The 20,151-nt window shown below is 48.9% G+C and overlaps 1 protein-coding gene across 8 annotated transcripts in view; it reads left to right on the top strand.

Annotated features, from left to right (window-relative positions):
* MEF2A (myocyte enhancer factor 2A) overlaps window positions 1-20,151 on the top strand; it is a 95,091-nt gene that overhangs the window by 53,822 nt on the left and 21,118 nt on the right. For 4 of the 8 annotated variants that reach the window (XM_048519687.1, XM_048519692.1, XM_048519690.1 and 1 more), the window contains exons 4-6: window positions 10,703-10,840; window positions 13,227-13,446; window positions 13,591-13,650. In XM_048519687.1, coding sequence (XP_048375644.1) covers window positions 10,703-10,840; window positions 13,227-13,446; window positions 13,591-13,650 — 418 coding nt within the window. Of the gene's footprint in view, window positions 1-10,500; window positions 10,633-10,702; window positions 10,841-13,226; window positions 13,447-13,590; window positions 13,651-20,151 lie in introns of all 8 variants that reach the window. The other 4 variants (XM_048519693.1, XM_048519691.1, XM_048519688.1 and 1 more) reach the window with 2 other exon arrangements.

Genomic DNA, 20,151 nt, shown 5'->3' with positions numbered 1-20,151 from the left:
CGTCTCCTGTGACGATGTTTGAACCCTGTTTTCATCCTAATGTTGAATGTTATTACGTTTCTTCTTCCTGTTCTACCTTATATTGTTCTTACTATTACTTATACTGCTCAGTCAGGAGTTTACTGGGAAAGTCGAGTGAGTCCTAACCTGAACAGGAAATGACGTTTGATCCTGCCTCCCTGAAAAGGGGTGGGAAATCACCCACCGAGAAGGTCTCCTGCCTACAAGAGAAGGCCCCTTCAGGGTAAGTACCAATGTACCGTTCCCCGTATTTCAGGGAAGGGGGCAACAGCTGATGGGTGGTTCCCATCTCAAAACAGCTGTTGCCAGAGGAAAAGATAAGCCCTGAGGTTGCCAGCTTTGACCGGGGCGGTTCTGGAGGTTTGGTACCAACCCGGCTTAGCGTTTGAGATTGGGCTATACCAGACTTCTTGCCCTTAATGTGGAATTGAAAGAACTAATATTTCATATTTTGTCATGTATTAGAAAATGCTGGTCGTTGTTTGGAGGGGCATAGTGAGTGTATGATTTTATGGCGTAGGTGATTTTCAAGAGAACAGAAGCTTTGTAAAAATACTGCTTTTCCAATCGTCGTTTCGTTACTCACCATTTGACAGATGGAGAATTGCTAGAAGCAGAATGTGGTGGTAGTTAAAGCTACGCACTCTGGGCTGCTGAGAATCCCACATTTGCATTTGCTTCTGAAGATGCATGTCGGGGCAAACCCTATTATGTCTTTCTTGCCTCCAGAAAAATGGAAGCCACAGGGTTTTCCCCGTGTCCTCATCAAAACTGGTTCTGCTAAAGTAACAGCTATCCACCTACCAATTATTGAAACCAGCTGTTGTATTCTGTCTGGCCAGGATCCAAAGAACTGCTTCAGGTACGCCTCGGGGATTACGCACACCTAGTGAGGTTTTTGATGAGCAGCGGACCTCTGGGTTGTTGTGGCCTGTTTTTTGAAGCTCACCCTTTAAAAAGAAGATTTTTTAAATTCCTGTTTTTAGTGATACCAAATACACTTGACAGAATATGTTAAGGTGTACCTGTAAAAGAGATATACATGCACGCTATGCATGTTCAAGAATTGAAATTTATAAATGTTTGCAGAAGTATTGCATTATACAGAGGTTCTTGTCGAAGCCGTGGTTCTGTGACATTGGAATAGTTGCTAGCGAATAGAAAATTTGTTTTCTGCCGTGTAATGGGTGAAGAATTACTCAACTTTAGGCTGGATGATGAGGAAGTCGAAATTGTGGAAAACTTTATATTCCTTGGTTTCACCATCAACTAAAAAGGAGACTGTGATCAAGAAATCAGACAGAGATTAAGACTGGGAACAGCAGCCATGAAGGAGTTTGAAAAGATTACACTTGAGCAGTACCGGGAAAATTTGGATTCGGCTTGATTCGGCTGTAAAATTATCGGTAAAGCCAAATCAGCTGAATCATATATATATATATATACACACACACAGAGAGAGACACAGACACACACAGACACACACACAAATATCATGCTCCTCTCCTCCATTTTATCTTCACAATATCCCTGCCAGGTAGGTTAGGCTGAGTGACTGGCCCAAGGTCACCCAGCGAACTTCCATGGCACAAGTGTGTGGGGGGGGAAGCAGAATGGGGAGGGGGGAAAGGGAGGGTTATTGGATAGTCTTGCAGGAGTTAATGTACAATTAGATGTGCCATGTGGGGCGTCTCCCTCTCTGCCTAACTTATTTAGGCAAAAACCTAACCACAGTTATGTAACTTTACTGACAGTGGTGGTCCTTATGTTCTTAAGCTACATGTTTTGGCAAGAAGAGCACTGCTGGATCAGACCAATGGTCCATAGCTAGTCCAGCATACAGTTTCATTCATTGGCCAACCAGCTGCCCTTCTGGACCACCAGCAAGTTAGAGGCCCTTGGCCTAGAATCCCCAGTCCTGGGAGTAAACGGTCTCCGTCTAAACGAGTCTCGCCAGTTTAGAGTCTATGGAAAAAAATATTGGATCTTGTCTCTCGCTTTTGGCCTTGAAATCTAATCAAAGGATTTGTGAGACTTTTCTGGAAGGCATGACTTTAAAAAACTGTTCCTTAAAATCTTCAAATGGAAGGAATTTTATGAAGGTTCTGATTTTGCAGCATTGACCCTTAAGAAAATGCCTGGTACCAATGACTCGCCCATTAAGGACCTTCCAGAGGAGGAGGAGAAGATAATGATAAAGATGGGGAAAAAATGGAAGAGCATTTCTCTACCTTTAAGGAGTCTCAAAGTAGCTTACAATCACCTTCCTTTCCCCTCCCCACAACAGACACCTTTTGTGGTGTGGGGACTGAGAGAGTTCGGACAGAAATGGTGACTAGCCCAAAGTCACCCAAGCTTTTTGCGCAGGAGCAGGAAAAGCACACCTGGTTCTCTAGATTAGAACCCTCTTCTTTTAACCTCTACACCATCAGATTCAGTAGAATAAACCCTATCCTAGAAACTTTCCTGGAAATGGTCAAAATGTTTAGGATCCATTCTTTCCACCAGGAAATAGAGGTGACTAAGCTACCAATTCTTACCTTGTGTCGGTGTCAGAAGACATAGAGATCAGGTACCACTACTTGGTGACAGATCCATTCCCCCTACCCCTCAAAGATAAAGTTGTCCCATGTCTTGTTTTAGAAATCTATTTTATGGGGTCCCCCCCGATTTCATATCAACACAAGATTATATGGTGTTTCGCTTGCCAACTCATAGTATTGAGCCCGGCACTTACTAGTTATCTTCAAAGCTCTAATTCTTTCTTTTAATTTGCCTGAAGGTCAGGGAAAGCCAGGAAAAAGACTCTTTTCATTTCTGTCTGTGGAAAGAAAGATGGCTGGCTCGATCTTTTTTCCGACTTCAGGCAGTTAGATTACTGTTTGCATTTGTTATGATGGCACCATACCTCAGTGCCCTGCAAAAATCTGTTCAGCGTGTAGACCCACAGCCTTTGGTGGCGTTGCCAAGGGGCACTTTATCAGCAAGGTATTTTTGCCAGGCATCAGCTTGGTCTCTGCTCTTGACGTTTGTCAGGCGTTCATGCCGTGAAGAAGCAGGAACGCTCAGAGCAGAGTTGCAGAGTGTCCTGACTAACTCTGTTAACACCAAGTAAAAGCTTTTCAGCCCTCCATTTTCCGGGTCTGCACAGAGGCTCCGAAGAATGAAATGGAATTGCACTTGTAACAAATGGTCTTAGAGTCGCTCTCTTTTCGGTCTCGTCACACACTTGCCTTTCCTCGCTTGCGTTCGAGTATAAGAGAAAGACGCTTCAGTGGCATCAGGAAATAGCTTAGTGGATGAGGCCCTTCGCTTGTCCCTTCTCAAGGGGATGGGAAGGAGGCTCTCATGTTCTTGGTGCTCCAAAAGAGCATCTATGTTTTGACCCGCGGATGTGCAGCTCACAAATGTGTGAGTGTGCTGAGAACCACTCTGGCACTAATTACAGTTGTGTGTGGGTTCTTATTATGACTAGGGGACATGCGTGTGTGATTTCAATGCCAGCATGGCGCATGCATTTCAGTGGAATGTTCGTAACATGCAGCGTGCTTCGTCATACTGATCAGTCATTCACTGGATTGGACAATACATCTCTCAGTGTTCATAGGTTTCAAAGAGACATCTCTCCCAGGACTTAAATAGATGTACTTGATATAAAAACAACCCAAACTTGGATTATAAAATCAAGGAGCAAAATACAATCACTAGTAGTAGTAGTCCTGCTACTTCTAGTTGCAGTTCTACTAGAAGAAAGCTGAAGGGGGCACAGTAAAAAAATTATCTGAGACAGTTGCAAAAATTGTCCTACTGATCAATCATTCACTAGGTTGGACAGTACATCTCTCAGTGTTCATAGGTTTCAAAGAGATATCTCTCCCAGGACTCAAATAGATGTACTGATATAAAAACAACCTAAACTTGGGCTATAAAATCAATGAGCAAAATACAACTACTACTACTAGTAGTCCTGCTACTACTAGTTGCAGTCCCACTAGAAGGAAGGCGAAGGGGGCACACAAAAAAATTTCTCTGAGGCAGTTGCAAAAATTGTAGGGTTGAACACATGAGGCAGAGCATGGAAGAGAAGAAGGCAGATAACCGCACAGGCAAATTAGGAGTTCAGGCAAATGCATATTAATTATCTCCCAGCGAGTCTTTGCAATCTGTGACACAGCGTCAGAAGCCAGGCAATGAATGAATATGTTTGACTTGGTCACATTATCACCTAATTTGTTGTTACTCTAGCATGCCGTTGTGCCGTTACCTTTGGCTGGTAATACCGTCAGGAGTTTCCTGGGGCAGGTACATCTGGTCCCCACAATAGCTAGCCATAGAATTACTCCCACTTTGATTTTCCACTCTGCATGCCAGTACGTATGTGAGAAGAGGTGGCACCCAAGCAGAGATATGAAGGCTTTGGTAGTATAGGAAATCCTGGTTTTCACACCTCTGCGGTTGTAAGCACACTTCTACGAATCTGCTTGCGTCTTTGGGACCATGTGACACGCCTTGGAATTTAGCACCTGCCCTTACTGTTTCAGCCTCTGCAGTGAGTAAGAGGAGACCTGCTGCCTTCTGAAGTTAGGAAAGGGACAGGATCCCAGCATCCACAGAATTCAGCTGCTAAAAACAGTGGAAAAATGGTGGCCTCTGGTTTATTTGTGAAGGATACATCCAAAAGGTGGACAGAAGGGCAACCATTGCCAGCTCAGCAATGAACCCAAACAGAGCTTAAAACAAAGCCCAAGGTTTCAGATGCAAGCATGGCCGAGTGGTTAAGAGCAGTGAACTCTGCTCTGGAGAACAGGTGGGGTAATCTGGAGAACTGGATTGGTTTCCCTGCTCCTCCATACAAAGCCTGCTGGGTGACCTTGGGCAGTCACAGTTCTCTCAGAACTCTCTCTCAACCCCACTTACCTCACAAGGCGCCTGTTGTAGGGAGAGGAAGGGAGGAAGTTTGAGATTCCTTACAGTTGAGAAAAGTGAGATATAAATTCAATCTCTTTTTCTTCTATGTGGACTTGTACACTCGCCCTGACCTGGATGGCTGAGCTGGCTTGGGGTTGGCCCTGGTCAGTTTGAGATAGGAGACCACCAAGGAAGCCCAGGGTCACAACACAGAGAAAGGCAGTGACGAACATTTGACTGGGCACACATCACACTGGTCCTCAAGGAACTGCGCAGGCTCCCCGTTTTCTTCCGGGTCCAATTGACGCTAAGATACAAAGCGTGTTGACGCTAAGATACAAAGCCCTAAACAGCTTGGGCCCTGCCTACTAAAGAAACTCCTGTGCCTGTTTGTACCTGCCCAGGCACTGAGGTCATAGGGAGAGGATCTCCTTATGGTTACCCCCCCCCCCCCCGCGCCGAGATATGGGGGATAGAGTGCAGGAGGGCTTACTCTGTGATTGCCCAATTGGCCATACTGGCAGGGGCTGATGGGAAATGTAGTCCATGAAAATCTGGAGTGCCATAGGTTCGCCACCACTGATGACTGGTGAAGACCTTCCACTTCACCTCGGCGTTGGGTCCGTCTCCCTGGCTGCCCCTGTGTGAGGCTGCTCGTTGGGGGTGAGCGTGAAAGTTTGGGTTGGATTTTTAACTTTTATATGTTGTGGTGTTTGATTGTGAGAGGGTGTTTTAACGTTGTAGCCACCTAGAGATCCTGTACATAGACAGTGTATGAAGCCAATAAATAAATAAAGCACCTCTGAACTTCTTTTGGCTTGAAAACCCCCTGCGGTCAACATGAATCAGCTGAGACCTGGTGACAGTTTCCACCTCCAGGTTCGTGAGAGAATTCACTGTGTATAAACAAGAGCATGTAAAGAGTGAAGCTGGGGAAGTGCCTCGGCATGCACATCAGCAAACTCCCAAGAATCAACATGTTGTTGTTGTTGTTGTTGTTGTTCTTGTTGTTGTTGTTGTTGTTGTTGTTTGGAGCAAGAATCGGTTATCTCAGAATTCATTGCCTGTGCGAAAATGTAGCCTGGCCTGTCTCCCGCAGTCTGTGCGACTTTGCTTAAAGATTACAGAATTCTGCCCGCTTCTTCTGTTGCGCAGGAGTGACAGCTTACATTTATGTCACTCGACAATGATAAAATAAATGCCGGCCCTTATCAAGGTTAGGTCCACAATAAGGATAGTCTCTGTGCAAGATTAGGGAGGCCGGGAATTCAGATACCGACAGAGACTTTGGCAGTTTGGAAGTGGGGACTGTAGCTTTAAAAAAGCTCGAATGCGATAGGAGCTTTGCTTGGAACGAAGATGTCCAGAACCTGTAAGTGGCAGATAATGAGAACTCCCCCCCCCCCTCCTGAGTTGTCAAGGTTCATTTAATTCTTATCAGAATTAAAAAAGAACTTCTTCTCTGTTTGGAGCGTAAAACTTACACTTCACTCATTCTTGCTCTGCTATGTAAACTTTTTTGGCAGATGAAGGCGACATGTAGGTTTTGCACTGCACAGAATTTCTCAATACCCAGTTACATGGGACAATTCAGTTAAAAGCGTTCAATCAGGAGCAATTGTTCTGGCCCTTAATTGGCTAATGGGACTTACAGAAAAGTATAAACCCAAATTCCTTTAAATAAAAGTTCAAGCGCAGAGGCTGTTTGGCAAAATGGGCACATTCTGGTGTGAATACCCTAAGCTTCCTGCTTCTATTTATAGCATCCAGTAATTCATAAAAAGGTTAAATGTAATCCAGACGGTCGTGTTAGCATTTTCCCTGCTGATATTACGGGTGTGCAGGAGTGGCAGGCAGGACTTGTTGAAGGTTTGGGAGGGTTCCCAGCTTTCCAAGCCCTTCGAATCAGCACCATGTATGGCTAAGTCCATATAAGTATCCACCTGATTGGTTAGACAGTAGAGATAAGTGCTTTGACAGGTGTTGGGCAAAGTGACACCTCTATTCTCTGAATGCCCTGATTTGGTGAAGGGGTGTGTGTTTCCAGACGCCAAGTGTGTGTGCGTGTGTGAAAAACACCATGCCGAGTAACCTGAGAAAGAATTATCTTGTTAACGATATCTTGTCTTATTTAACCTACACTTTTGCCACTGGGAAAGAACTGAGCATCGCTTGTTTGGAGTGAGTTGCAAATATTGCAACTTCTGACATTTTTGAGTGCTGAAACGTGGCTACTGTAACGAACTAGCAAAGTCCAGGCCAAAGTAACCGTTCTTGGTTCTTTATTGTGCTGGCAGTCATAGTCAGATACAGCAATGCGAGGTCTGAGATCCTCAGACCTCTGATAGTAGATTTTACACAGTGGCATTTCACGTTCCCGCCGTTACAGAATAAACAAAGCAAATACTCAAAGCAGTACAGAATAAACAAAGCATAGTTTCACACAGGCAAGTAGAGATAACCTACAAGCAAAAATCCCCATCCTAGGCAGAAAGCCAGAAGCAGCCGGCGGCCACCTCCCAAGGACAAATCACACACTAACCACATCCTGACAGCTATTTTGCAAAGTGGGTCTGGCTCATTTCCTCAGAAGTAAATGGTTATTGCACATAAATACGTAGTACTGGATTCTCCTGGTTGCTGTACTTTTTAAATCTTGGGTCTGCAGGGTTTTAAAAAATTAATAATGGAAATTTGCTGAAGACGTTTTAAAAACGTCATTAGTGGAAGCGCCGTTTAATTGCCAAGAAATTCAAGTCAGAATGGCAGGAAATAGATGCTGGAATGCAACCTGTCTGTGGTGCTTATAAAGAATCTACTATCTTCTCTAGCCCCTCCCAACAGATTAATATGGCTTTTTTATTTTCTGGGTGGGTGCAGAGAAGATGCGTTTCTCCTCTATATGTTCCACGTGCCCTTGTATTTACCAACTAAATGGATTTACAGCTGGAAAGCTGGGCTTGCTAAATTTACCTAAAAGCCAAGGGGATGATTTGAGATAAGAACACTGTTGCTTGGCTGAAGGGTTGAAGAGAGCCACTTTGAAGCCCTGTTTAAACCAGTAGCTTTTAAATTTAAACCTTAGGAAGCTGTTTTTGGCTTGTGCTGAGGACGCTCCTTGCTAGCATCTCTCCTGCCTTTTCTAGGAAATGGGTGAGCCTCGCACATTCTGGTTTTTCCTTCTTGAGGAACTTTCAAAGTGTGCTTTGGATTTCCTAGGCTCGGTGCCTTCTTGAGTTTAGAGAGCACATTTCAAACCTTGACTGTTTGCTTTTGTTGTCGTTCCTTTTTTTGTCTTTAAAAACTTGCTTGTTAAAATCTCTGCATCGGCCTTGCTCTTGCCAGTCTGGGGGTCTTTCTATCTAACTTTTCCCACCCGTGGTGAAAAGCAGGTTGAGTAGGGCGATTGCAGGCTGTTGGGGGGTGGGGACTGCAGCCCTTCTTTCTCAGCCCACTCAAACCAACTACAGTTCAAATTAAATCACAGAAGGAATAAAAGGGAACAGGGTAGTGTGTTATTTGCCTTACTATTTCAGCAGTTGGCCCCCATGTTAAGCAAATCTTTAGTTGATTAAGAGATGCTCAACTGGAGCAGAGGGAGGTCCATATAGTTCAGAAGAAGAAGAAGAGTTGGATTTATATCCCCCCTTCCTCTCCTGTAAGGATACTCAAAGGGGCTTATAATTTCCTTTCCCTTCCTCCTCTCTTTAACAAACACCCTGTGAGGCAGGTGGGGCTGAGAGAGCTCTGAAGAACCGCGACTCGCCCAAGGTCACCCAGCTGGCATGTGTTGGAGTGCACAAGCTAATCTAGGTCCCCAGATAAGCCTCCACAGTTCAAGTGGCAGAGCGGAGAATCAAACCTGGTTCTCCAGATTAGAGTGCACCTGCTTTTAACCACTACACCATGCTGGCTCTCTAAAACCCCAGCAATTAGGTGATCCTCTAATTCAGGGGTTCATGACCTGTGGACACCTTTGGAATTCTTACACAGACTAGCGGCACAACCACAGCATGGCTGCCACAGGTAAAGGAAAGGTTGGTTTTTACACCCCGCTGTTTCTCTACCTTTTAGGAGTCTTACAATCACACACCCCACCACTACCACACTAACAGTATCTTTGTGAGGTATGTGGGGCTGAGAGAGTTCTGAGAGAACTGTGACTAGACCAAGTTCACCCCAGCAGAATTCCTGTGCAGGAGCCGGGAACAAACCCAGTTCTCCAGACTAGAGTTCACTGCTCTTAACCACTGTGACCTCCTGGAGGTGGTGTCACACGCAGAGAAAGCCTAAATGCAGGGGAGAAGAGCAATAATTTTAAAGTACGCCATGAAAGAGGACAGAGAATAGGACAGCTGCTTTTGTAATAAAATTATGTATGTGTGTATGTTTAATATCACAGCTGCCAGTTCTTTAGCTGGTTGTTGGCCTTCCGTTACAATTCAAGCCTCCCCCAGAGGCCTAGGATGTTGTAATGTATCAGCATAGTATTCATATGGATGCTGGCAGGGCTGCCTTCTGAATCTGACGGGTGTTGATTTTGTCGATTGGGAGATGTTGTTGTTATTATTGTTGCATTTATAGACCACCCTCCCCTGTCACAGACAGGCTCAGGGCTGTTCACATCATCATACAATAGAACAACTGCACATATTAACAAATATCAAATGTAATCTAACTTTACAGTGCCTTCCCCTTCTAATAACCCAGTGAGTGAGGAAGCTGGCTAAAAAAATACAATAAGGGAAAAAGAGCAAAATGAGAAAAAGAGGAGACGGAGAAGGGAGGCCAGCCAAGATGAACACCGTTGCTGTCCGCAACCATAGTTATTTCAATCTGCCCACCCATTCAGATATCCAGTGGCCAGTCTCAAGTACTGCAGGTCAAGTGTCCCCCTTGGCCCCGCCCATTTTCTCAAACTACTTGGTAGGTGCCGGTGGACACCACATTGGGGTCACTTTCAGTAGTTAATTGCAACCTAGCTCTGCCTCTTCCCTATTCTACGGTAGAGTCTTGGTTCACATAGGACGTCAGTGATGCCTTTAAAAATCCCCCAAACGTACCCACTCACATGCATCGTAAGAGAGGATTAAGCCGTTTTTCAAGAGAGATGGCTTTCTCCTTATCAAGGAGTTGCGATAAAATCCCAAGGAACCCGAGTGTTTCCCAGAAATGCACTGTGGAGGTTATCCAAGGTGGGAAAAAAAGGTACATGTAAACCAGGGGTGTCCAACTCTGGTGCTTCAGATGTTCATGAACTACAATTCCCATCAGCTCCTGCTGATGTTGGACTACAATTCCCATCAGCCCCTACTGGCACAGCCAATTGGCCATGTCAGCAGGGGCTGATGGGAATTGTAGTCCATGAACATCTGAAGCACCAGAGTTGGATACCTCTGGTTTAAAGGGTCATTAAGAAGCTATTGTACATTTGGAAATCGTTGGTTCGGTGGCTCTGGATGTGGAACAGTTTGTGGCTCCTTAATCCAAGTTTACAATTTTTTTAAAACGAAAGAACTCATGATGGCAAGCTAGCATTGTCTGTTTGTGAATTTTCCAATTGTATTTCAGACGTTAAGAAAGAAAGGCCTTAATGGTTGTGAGAGCCCCGATGCTGACGATTACTTTGAGCACAGTCCGCTGTCGGAGGACAGATTCAGCAAACTAAATGAAGATAGTGATTTTATTTTCAAGCGAGGCCCTGTAAGTACTTTTTTTTCCTTACCCTCCTACTTTTTATTTGTTGATTCTTTTTATTAACTTCATCATTTAGGCTCTGAACAAGAAGGAAAACAGAGGGTGCGACAGCCCGGACCCTGATACTTCCTATGTGCTCACGCCACATACAGAAGAAAAATATAAAAAAATTAATGAAGAGTTTGATAATATGATGCGGAACCATAAAATCGCAGTGAGTACTGTGGTGCGGCTTGTGCTTTTTTATCCGCATGCATGAGAACATCTTGCAGTTTCTCCCTAATGCTGAAAGCAGTGACGAGTATGCAGCAGCTGTACATGTTGGTAAAGCAGAAATGTATGCATAGGATGCATATTCTTGAGGCAGAAATCATGGATGAGTATAAGAAACTGAACGTGCAGCTATGCAAGAAAGACTTTTATCCAGTAGGGCTAATATGTCAAGGGTCACAGGATAACCCTTTGATCAGTGTTACACAGTGGTGTAGCTGTAAGGGGGCCGGGGGCTGCGCCATGCACTGGGCGCATGCCAGTGGGTCTTGTGGGGAGGGGCGGAAAATTGCCCCCCCCCCTTACCTTAGTTTAGCTTGCAGCCGGCTGAAAAAGCTGCCTGATGGGAACTACACTTCCCAGAAGACCCTGCGAGCCCCACTCCCTGCAGTAGTTGGGTTTCGCAAGGTCTCCTGGGAAGTATAGTTCCCCCCCAGGTGGCTTTTTCAGCTGGCTGCACTTTGCATCCAGCTAAATTAAGGTAAGGGGGGGGGGCAGAGCCAGGCACCATTTTGCCCCCTCTACGCCTCTGGTGTTACCTTCCTAAGAAACTCTTTTAAGCGGAGAGGTTTCTAGTCCTCTTGAAACTCAGGAAAAGCATGTGTTTGTGGGCTACTGAGGTCACTAAAGTCAGTGAAGGCAGCATGCCTAGTGCAAGACTTTTGGGATACTATATGCCTGACACATATTCTGTTCTCCACAGTTGTTATTCTTTGAAGATCAGGATTATGTACATCCTTTTCCACTTTATCTGCACAACAACCTTGAAGTAGGCTAGGCTGCAAAAGAAAGACAGGCTCAGGGTCAGCCAGTAAATTTCATGGCAAACTGGAACTTAAACCAGGGTTTTCCTGACCCTCATCCAACCCTTTAACTATTATACAACCTTGGCTGTTCTAGATGAGTGTGTATCAAGCACATCTGAATATTGAAGATGTTTTTGAATCAGCTTGGTCTTTTTAAATACCTGTGATGCTGTACTATTAGCTGTGGAAGACCTCAGGGCTGAGCTGCATTTTGGCATTTTAAAATGAATCCTTTGAAAATATCTATGTATTAAGCATCCCTCTTAAATTGGCATCTAATTCTTCAACACTTAGCAGCACCTGTGCTCGACATAACTGATCCAGTCAGAGATTTCTAGGTGTCTTGTTCTGTACAACCAAATCAGCTGTACCGACTTTGATCTGTAACTGTTGAAAGGCGCGATAATTCCTGTCCCTACACTGGAGAGGCATGTTTCTGTGGGGCTTTTTGCCAAGTAAATGAGTTTAGGTTTGAAGTAGAAAATAGATTTGCAAAGTATAATTGTTTTGCAAAGGGAGAGAGACCTGCCAAAGAGCTTAACAGTCCATCTTTCTGTATCACACGTTATTTATTCCTATTTTTTCCACAATCACATTATGTAACGATTAAAAAAAAATATGGACTGTGACATATTACTGTACTAATGAACTGTACAAGCTTGATCAGGTGAACATTTAAAATGTTTTGTGGGTCAATTACTGATACGTTTGTTAAATTGTAATGAAGTTGACCAATTATTTGCCACACTTCGTTTGTTCATCTTCTGTGGTGAGATGCATATTACCCAAGTTGTATTCCTTCAAATATTCTTTGCAAAAAACAGTGTATCGATTTGCCACTTTTTCTGACCTAAAATATATTTTATACATTAATAGTATTATATCAATATTTTAGCTCAAGTTACTACTAGCTTTTCAGAAATGTTTAACATGATGACTATGTAGGTCCAGATAATGTGTTTATATCCAGTTTGCTTTATTTATTTATTTATTATTATTTTATTTTATTTATTTGATTTGTATACCACCCTTCCCCAAAGGGCTCAGGGCGGTGTCCAACATGAATTATAAAATTCGGAAACTGTATCATATTGGGTATTGCTTGGTGTAATATTGGGGGGAGGGGGGGGCGTCCCAGTAAACTCCTATGTTTAGGAGCTTGATTAAAATGCAGTAGCTTTTCCAGAAGCATAACTTGCTCTTTGTGAAGGTAACCCAGATGGTGTGTTCTTTTTAACATTAAAATAACAGGTGAATGCCAGTAACCTTTCATTTAATGTTCACAATTTTTTTAAAAATGAAACTTTACTTCCATATGATACATTTGAAGTAAGTGTAGCTCTTGGGTCATTTCTAACCAGTACTGGGGAGTGCTGTGTCTCATTTGTATGCCACAAATTCTGCATTTAACTAAATTTAAGATGTCTCTTCTTTAGGTGAATATTTCAAATGCTATTTTTTTTTAAAGCTGGTGTTCCAATTTGTTAATTTTAGCTGACATCACTCCCTTTTCTCTCTTGACAGCCGGGGTTACCCCAACAGAACTTCTCAATGTCCGTCACTGTTCCCGTGTCCAGCCCCAACACTCTAACCTACAGCAACCCCGGGAGTTCCCTTGTTTCGCCAGCGTTGGCTGCAAGTTCGACCTTGACAGACGCCACCATGCTGAGTCCTCCTCAAGCCTCGTTGCATCGAAACGTCTCTCCTGGAGGCCCCCAGAGGCCCCCAAGCACAGGGAGCGCAGGTGAGAGGGTCCTCTTCTCCCGTCTTTTTTTAAAAAATTATTTATTTATCAAATTTATATCCTGCCCTATTTTTACACAAATGAATCTAACAATTCAGTTACAAGAGTAGAATAATGTGTTTTTTCTCTTTGTTCTCCTACCAGGTGGCATGCTATCCACGGCAGACCTCTCGGTGCCAAATGGAGCTGGTTCCAGTCCAGTGGGTAAGTGGCAAATGGTTTGTTTGGATGTGTTATGGGCAGTGGTGGGATTCAGCCAGTTCGCACAGAACCGGTACCTAATTTTTTGTTGAGTTCGGAGAACCAGTTGCTAAAAGCGGTTTTCAGAGCCCCAGAGCAGCTGGGCACCTTGCTGCCCAACTACTCTGAGGCACTAAAAGCCCCGTTGCCCCCTCTCCCAGGGGAGCAAGGGGGCTTTCAGAGCAGCGGGAGCAAGAACCAGTTATGAAATTATTAGAATCCCACCACTGGTTATGGGACTTAAACCTTGTTGAAGGAAAGCTGAGCTGAGTAGGCTATTTTGAAATATCTGTTCAGCCTGAAACGCCCAGCTTGGTGTAGTGGTTAAGAGCAAGTGGATTCCAATCTGGAGAACTGGGTTTGATTCCCCACTCCTCCACCTGAGTGAACCAGATGTGTTTCCTCACTCCTTCTTTATGCTCAAACCTTTGTTCTGCATCTTTTCCATGTACATCTACACCGTCAAGTGAAATTTTACTTGTATGTAGCCAAAAGCCATTAGAAAATAAATGCAGTAAGAACAATAAAACATTACAATTAAAATGAAATAATAAAATGAGCATTTCAGAAAATGTGAAAAAGAGACAAATTACAAATTAATTGAAACATCCAATGTTATAAATTCTATAGCCCTGCTGATAATATGTAAGAATGTAGATGCCGGCTAGATGAGAGTGAGAGCTTGCCGGTGTTTAAATGATACGATTATTTTGTACTTCAACTTTTAGCTTTATTAAATGCAATGTTCATTCCCAACGTGTAATATAACATTGAAGGCAATGAGGTGTCTATGCATCCAGATTTTGGGGTCATAGTTCCATCTTATTGTGTCATTCTTTGGTCAAAGATTTTTCCTGTTATCAGCTTGCAGTGTACATATTGTAGAGAACAGCTGTGTGAGTCTGGTTCAGCTCACTGGAGAAGAGAGCCATGGCTCATGGAAACTTACGTTGGAATAAATGTTGTCAACTTTTAAAGTGCCAGCATGAAGAACTGGATTTGTTGGTGGACTGTAATTCTGAGAAATGGGTTTGATTCCCCATTCCTCCACATGAGCAGCGGACTCTTATCTGGTGAACCAGATTTGTTTCCTCACTCCTACATCCACGCTGGGTGACCTTGGGCTCCTCCTCCTCCTCCACCTCCTCCTCCTCCTCCTTCTCCTCCTGCTGCTGCTGCTGCTTCTGCTGCTGTTTCTTCTTCTTCTTCTTCTGCTTCTGCTTCTGCTTCTGCTTCTGCTTCTTCTTCTTCTTCTTCTTCTTCTTCTTCTTCTTCTTCTTCTTCTTCTTCTTCTTCTTCTTCTTCTTCTTCTTCTTCTTCTTCTTCTTCTTCTTCTTCTTCTTCTTCTTCTTCTTCTTCGGTTATTTTCAGTTGCCCAGTTTTCTATCTGTTACACTGCAAAGAGACATCATCAGAATCTGTAGATCTGGAGGGGATCTTCAATTCAATTTTTCTTGTCTTCCTCGTGTTTGTTGATAAGCTAGGAAGGTGCATTTCTTGCTTTGGTCAATATGGCGTCATTTGTGACCCATTTCTGAAGTGACAAGAAGGCAACAGATTTAACTTGCTTGATCCCAAGGTAATTTTTGGTGGCAGAAGGCCAGTTGGTGCAGAATGAAGAGCCAGAGCCAATTGACCTACTTACTGGTGATTTTGGAAAATTGGGCCCCAGTCATAAATTAGTTAGTTTATTATTATAGCCTTTAGGCCAGCCAATGATTTAAAGTCAGAATATATATAAGTACATAGCATCCCATTTGTACAAACATCCAAAATATAAAATCCAATATAAAATCTATTCATCAATAACATTAAAAAACATTGACTTCAGGTATTATGACAATCATCATCAAACAATGCAGCTCTCTGTCTTAATAATGATCTACGCTTGTTATATACCAGAATGCATAAGCTACAGTGGCTGGCAAAATAGAACCCATGTAATCCTCATTCCAGCATCCATTAGACAACTTACCTGTATTGAAGACCGAGCCCCAACCAGATTGCCAAAACTGAGTCGTAGCACCATGAACATTTATTGCAATAAGAGTCAGTTGAAGGAAAAATAGAAATACACCTTTAAATAATGCCGTAGGGTGCTCAGAATATATTCTAAGTAACCTTGCAGTGTCCTTGGAAGTTACCTGTGTTCTCTGTTCACTGCAGGCCAGCGCTGGGCCTAATACGTGTGCCTTGGCAAGAGGCCATTTTAGGAGAGTCATGGCTGAAGGAAGATATCTCTGGGGAAGTATCTTCTTTGCCATCTCAAGTCACTACAGTAGTGGTTAAGAGCAGGTGCACTCCAATCTGGAGGAACCGGGTGTGATTCCCTGCTCTGCCACTTGAGCTGTGGAGACTTATCTGGGGAACCAGATTAACCTGTGCACTCCAACACATGCCAGCTGGGTGACCTTGGGCTAGTCACAGTTTTTCGGAGCTCTCTCAGCCCCACCTACCTCACAGGGTGTTTGGTGGGGGAGGGAAAGGAGCTTGTAAGCCCCTTTGCGTCTCCTTACAGGAAAGAAGGGATGTAAATCGAAAACTCTTCTCTCTGTATTACTCCAGCTTCAGAGTGTTATCTTTGGTAGAAGATAGCAATTTTTTTTTTTTGCCGTCAAGTCACATCTGACTTACGGCAACCCCTGGCTGGATTTTCAAGGCAAGAGATGTTCAGAGGTGGTTTTCAGCTTTCTTCCTCTGCGTCATGACCCTGGTGTTCTTTGGAGGTCTCCTATCCAAATATTTTCCAGGGTCAACCTTCCTTAGCGGTCGATATTTGAAGAAATCAGACTAACCTAGTTTATCCAGGTCAGGATGACAGCTATTCTAGCATCCTTTAAACCAGTCGTTCCCAACCTGTTTGTTAGGGTTCCTCACTGATCCAAATGTATGTTGGTGTGGTGACCCATTGATTTATTGCCATGTGGATTTTGGCCCTTTGATCTTTGGCAGCCAGTGGTTCCATGCATTTAAAGTTTGCCTGTTTTATAACCATTACTTGAGTGACCCCAGCAAAAACCAACAACAAACCCCACGTCAATCAATAAAATGGCTAAACCCCACAACCCACTTTATCAGGGTTCTCTGACCTGAGAGCCAGCGTGGTGTAGTGGTTAAGAGTAGATGAATTCTAATCTGGAGAACCAGGTTTGATTCCCCACTCCTCCACCTGAGTGGCAGAGGCTTATCTGGTGAACCAGATGTGTTTCTGCACTCCTACATTCCTGCTGGGTGACAGTTCTCTCCTAACTCTCTCAGCCCCACTTACCTCACAAGGTGTCTGTTGTGAGGAGAGGAAAGAAAAGGAGCTTGTAAGCCACCTTGAGTCTCCTTGCAGGAGAGAAAGGTGGGATATAAATATAAACTCTTCTTCTTTTGAGGTGGGACTTACCAGTCGGGAAATGCTGCCTTAAACCTACCAGCAGTCAAATTGTGCTCAGGTCTTTGAATTCATATTTCTTCTGTGATAGTTTTAAACAGGTGGCTGTAACGCTTTTGGTCTTGAGCCTGCTATATGGGGGCAGGGAGAACTCGGAAAACATTCAGGTGATGCCATGTTGCTGAACTCCCCGGGTGCGAGGAGCCTGCCAGGACACTGTGACTTGCCATTTGCTGAATTGACACCCAGTGACAGGTGGGAATTAGCTTTGTCATTCTGGAAATCTAAATTGCAGCCCAACAAATAGCCTGCAAAGCACGTTCTGAAGAAAGATTTGCTAAAATTGGAATATGAACCGATGACAAATCCATTTTCAACAATACAGCGGTGTTCTCTGCCCGCCCCTCGCAAGAAGAAGAAGGAGAAGAAGAGAAGAAGAGGAGGAGGAGGAGGAGGAGTTTGGATTTATATCCCCCCTTTCTCTCCTGCAGGAGACTCAAAGGGGCTGACAATCTCCTTGCCCTTCCCCCCCTCACAACAAACACCCTGTGAGGTGGGTGGGGCTGAGAGAGCTCAGAAGAGCTGTGACTAGCCCAAGGTCACCCAGCTGGCGTGTGTGGGAGTGTACAAGCTAATCTGAATTCCCCAGATAAGCCTCCACAGCTCAGGCAGCAGAAACAAGTCATATGAAACAAGTCATATGAAACAAGTCATATTTCAAACCCAGCTCTTAAGGCTTTTCTTCCAGCCTCTGAAGTTGCAGTGGCAACGTTGGGCCTGCTTCTCTGTGGGTTCATCTTGTGGGTCTGCTGTAAAGTTTAAAGATTTGCCAGCGCATGGGCAGAGTTCATCATTGTGAGAGTCAGTGTGGCATAGTGGTTAGATGTTGAGACCCAGGTTCGAGTCTCCAGACTGCTTGGAAGTTTGGTATAAGCTTTCCTGTTCATGCACACTTCTTCAAGATATCTGAAGAACTGTTTCTGCACACAAAAGCTTACACCAAGAATAAAACGTTGCTGGTCTTAAAGATGCCACTGGACTCAAACATTTTCTACAGCAGGGGTAGGGAACCTGCGGCTCTCCAAATGTTCAGGAACTACAATTCCCACCCCCCACCCCCCCCCCCCCCCACCCCCCCCCCCCCCCACCCCCCCCCCCCCCCACCCCCCCCCCCCCCCACCCCCCCCCCCCCCCACCCCCCCCCCCCCCCACCCCCCCCCCCCCCCACCCCCCCCCCCCCCCACCCCCCCCCCCCCCCACCCCCCCCCCCCCCCACCCCCCCCCCCCCCCACCCCCCCCCCCCCCCACCCCCCCCCCCCCCCACCCCCCCCCCCCCCCACCCCCCCCCCCCCCCACCCCCCCCCCCCCCCACCCCCCCCCCCCCCCACCCCCCCCCCCCCCCACCCCCCCCCCCCCCCACCCCCCCCCCCCCCCACCCCCCCCCCCCCCCACCCCCCCCCCCCCCCACCCCCCCCCCCCCCCACCCCCCCCCCCCCCCACCCCCCCCCCCCCCCACCCCCCCCCCCCCCCACCCCCCCCCCCCCCCACCCCCCCCCCCCCCCACCCCCCCCCCCCCCCACCCCCCCCCCCCCCCACCCCCCCCCCCCCCCACCCCCCCCCCCCCCCACCCCCCCCCCCCCCCACCCCCCCCCCCCCCCACCCCCCCCCCCCCCCACCCCCCCCCCCCCCCACCCCCCCCCCCCCCCACCCCCCCCCCCCCCCACCCCCCCCCCCCCCCACCCCCCCCCCCCCCCACCCCCCCCCCCCCCCACCCCCCCCCCCCCCCACCCCCCCCCCCCCCCACCCCCCCCCCCCCCCACCCCCCCCCCCCCCCACCCCCCCCCCCCCCCACCCCCCCCCCCCCCCACCCCCCCCCCCCCCCACCCCCCCCCCCCCCCACCCCCCCCCCCCCCCACCCCCCCCCCCCCCCACCCCCCCCCCCCCCCACCCCCCCCCCCCCCCACCCCCCCCCCCCCCCACCCCCCCCCCCCCCCACCCCCCCCCCCCCCCACCCCCCCCCCCCCCCACCCCCCCCCCCCCCCACCCCCCCCCCCCCCCACCCCCCCCCCCCCCCACCCCCCCCCCCCCCCACCCCCCCCCCCCCCCACCCCCCCCCCCCCCCACCCCCCCCCCCCCCCACCCCCCCCCCCCCCCACCCCCCCCCCCCCCCACCCCCCCCCCCCCCCACCCCCCCCCCCCCCCACCCCCCCCCCCCCCCACCCCCCCCCCCCCCCACCCCCCCCCCCCCCCACCCCCCCCCCCCCCCACCCCCCCCCCCCCCCACCCCCCCCCCCCCCCACCCCCCCCCCCCCCCACCCCCCCCCCCCCCCACCCCCCCCCCCCCCCACCCCCCCCCCCCCCCACCCCCCCCCCCCCCCACCCCCCCCCCCCCCCACCCCCCCCCCCCCCCACCCCCCCCCCCCCCCACCCCCCCCCCCCCCCACCCCCCCCCCCCCCCACCCCCCCCCCCCCCCACCCCCCCCCCCCCCCACCCCCCCCCCCCCCCACCCCCCCCCCCCCCCACCCCCCCCCCCCCCCACCCCCCCCCCCCCCCACCCCCCCCCCCCCCCACCCCCCCCCCCCCCCACCCCCCCCCCCCCCCACCCCCCCCCCCCCCCACCCCCCCCCCCCCCCACCCCCCCCCCCCCCCACCCCCCCCCCCCCCCACCCCCCCCCCCCCCCACCCCCCCCCCCCCCCACCCCCCCCCCCCCCCACCCCCCCCCCCCCCCACCCCCCCCCCCCCCCACCCCCCCCCCCCCCCACCCCCCCCCCCCCCCACCCCCCCCCCCCCCCACCCCCCCCCCCCCCCACCCCCCCCCCCCCCCACCCCCCCCCCCCCCCACCCCCCCCCCCCCCCACCCCCCCCCCCCCCCACCCCCCCCCCCCCCCACCCCCCCCCCCCCCCACCCCCCCCCCCCCCCACCCCCCCCCCCCCCCACCCCCCCCCCCCCCCACCCCCCCCCCCCCCCACCCCCCCCCCCCCCCACCCCCCCCCCCCCCCACCCCCCCCCCCCCCCACCCCCCCCCCCCCCCACCCCCCCCCCCCCCCACCCCCCCCCCCCCCCACCCCCCCCCCCCCCCACCC

Source organism: Sphaerodactylus townsendi, linkage group LG17 (assembly GCF_021028975.2).
Source record: "Sphaerodactylus townsendi isolate TG3544 linkage group LG17, MPM_Stown_v2.3, whole genome shotgun sequence".
NCBI classification, from domain to species: domain Eukaryota; kingdom Metazoa; phylum Chordata; class Lepidosauria; order Squamata; family Sphaerodactylidae; genus Sphaerodactylus; species Sphaerodactylus townsendi.
This window is presented reverse-complemented; position numbering and strand designations above follow the sequence as displayed.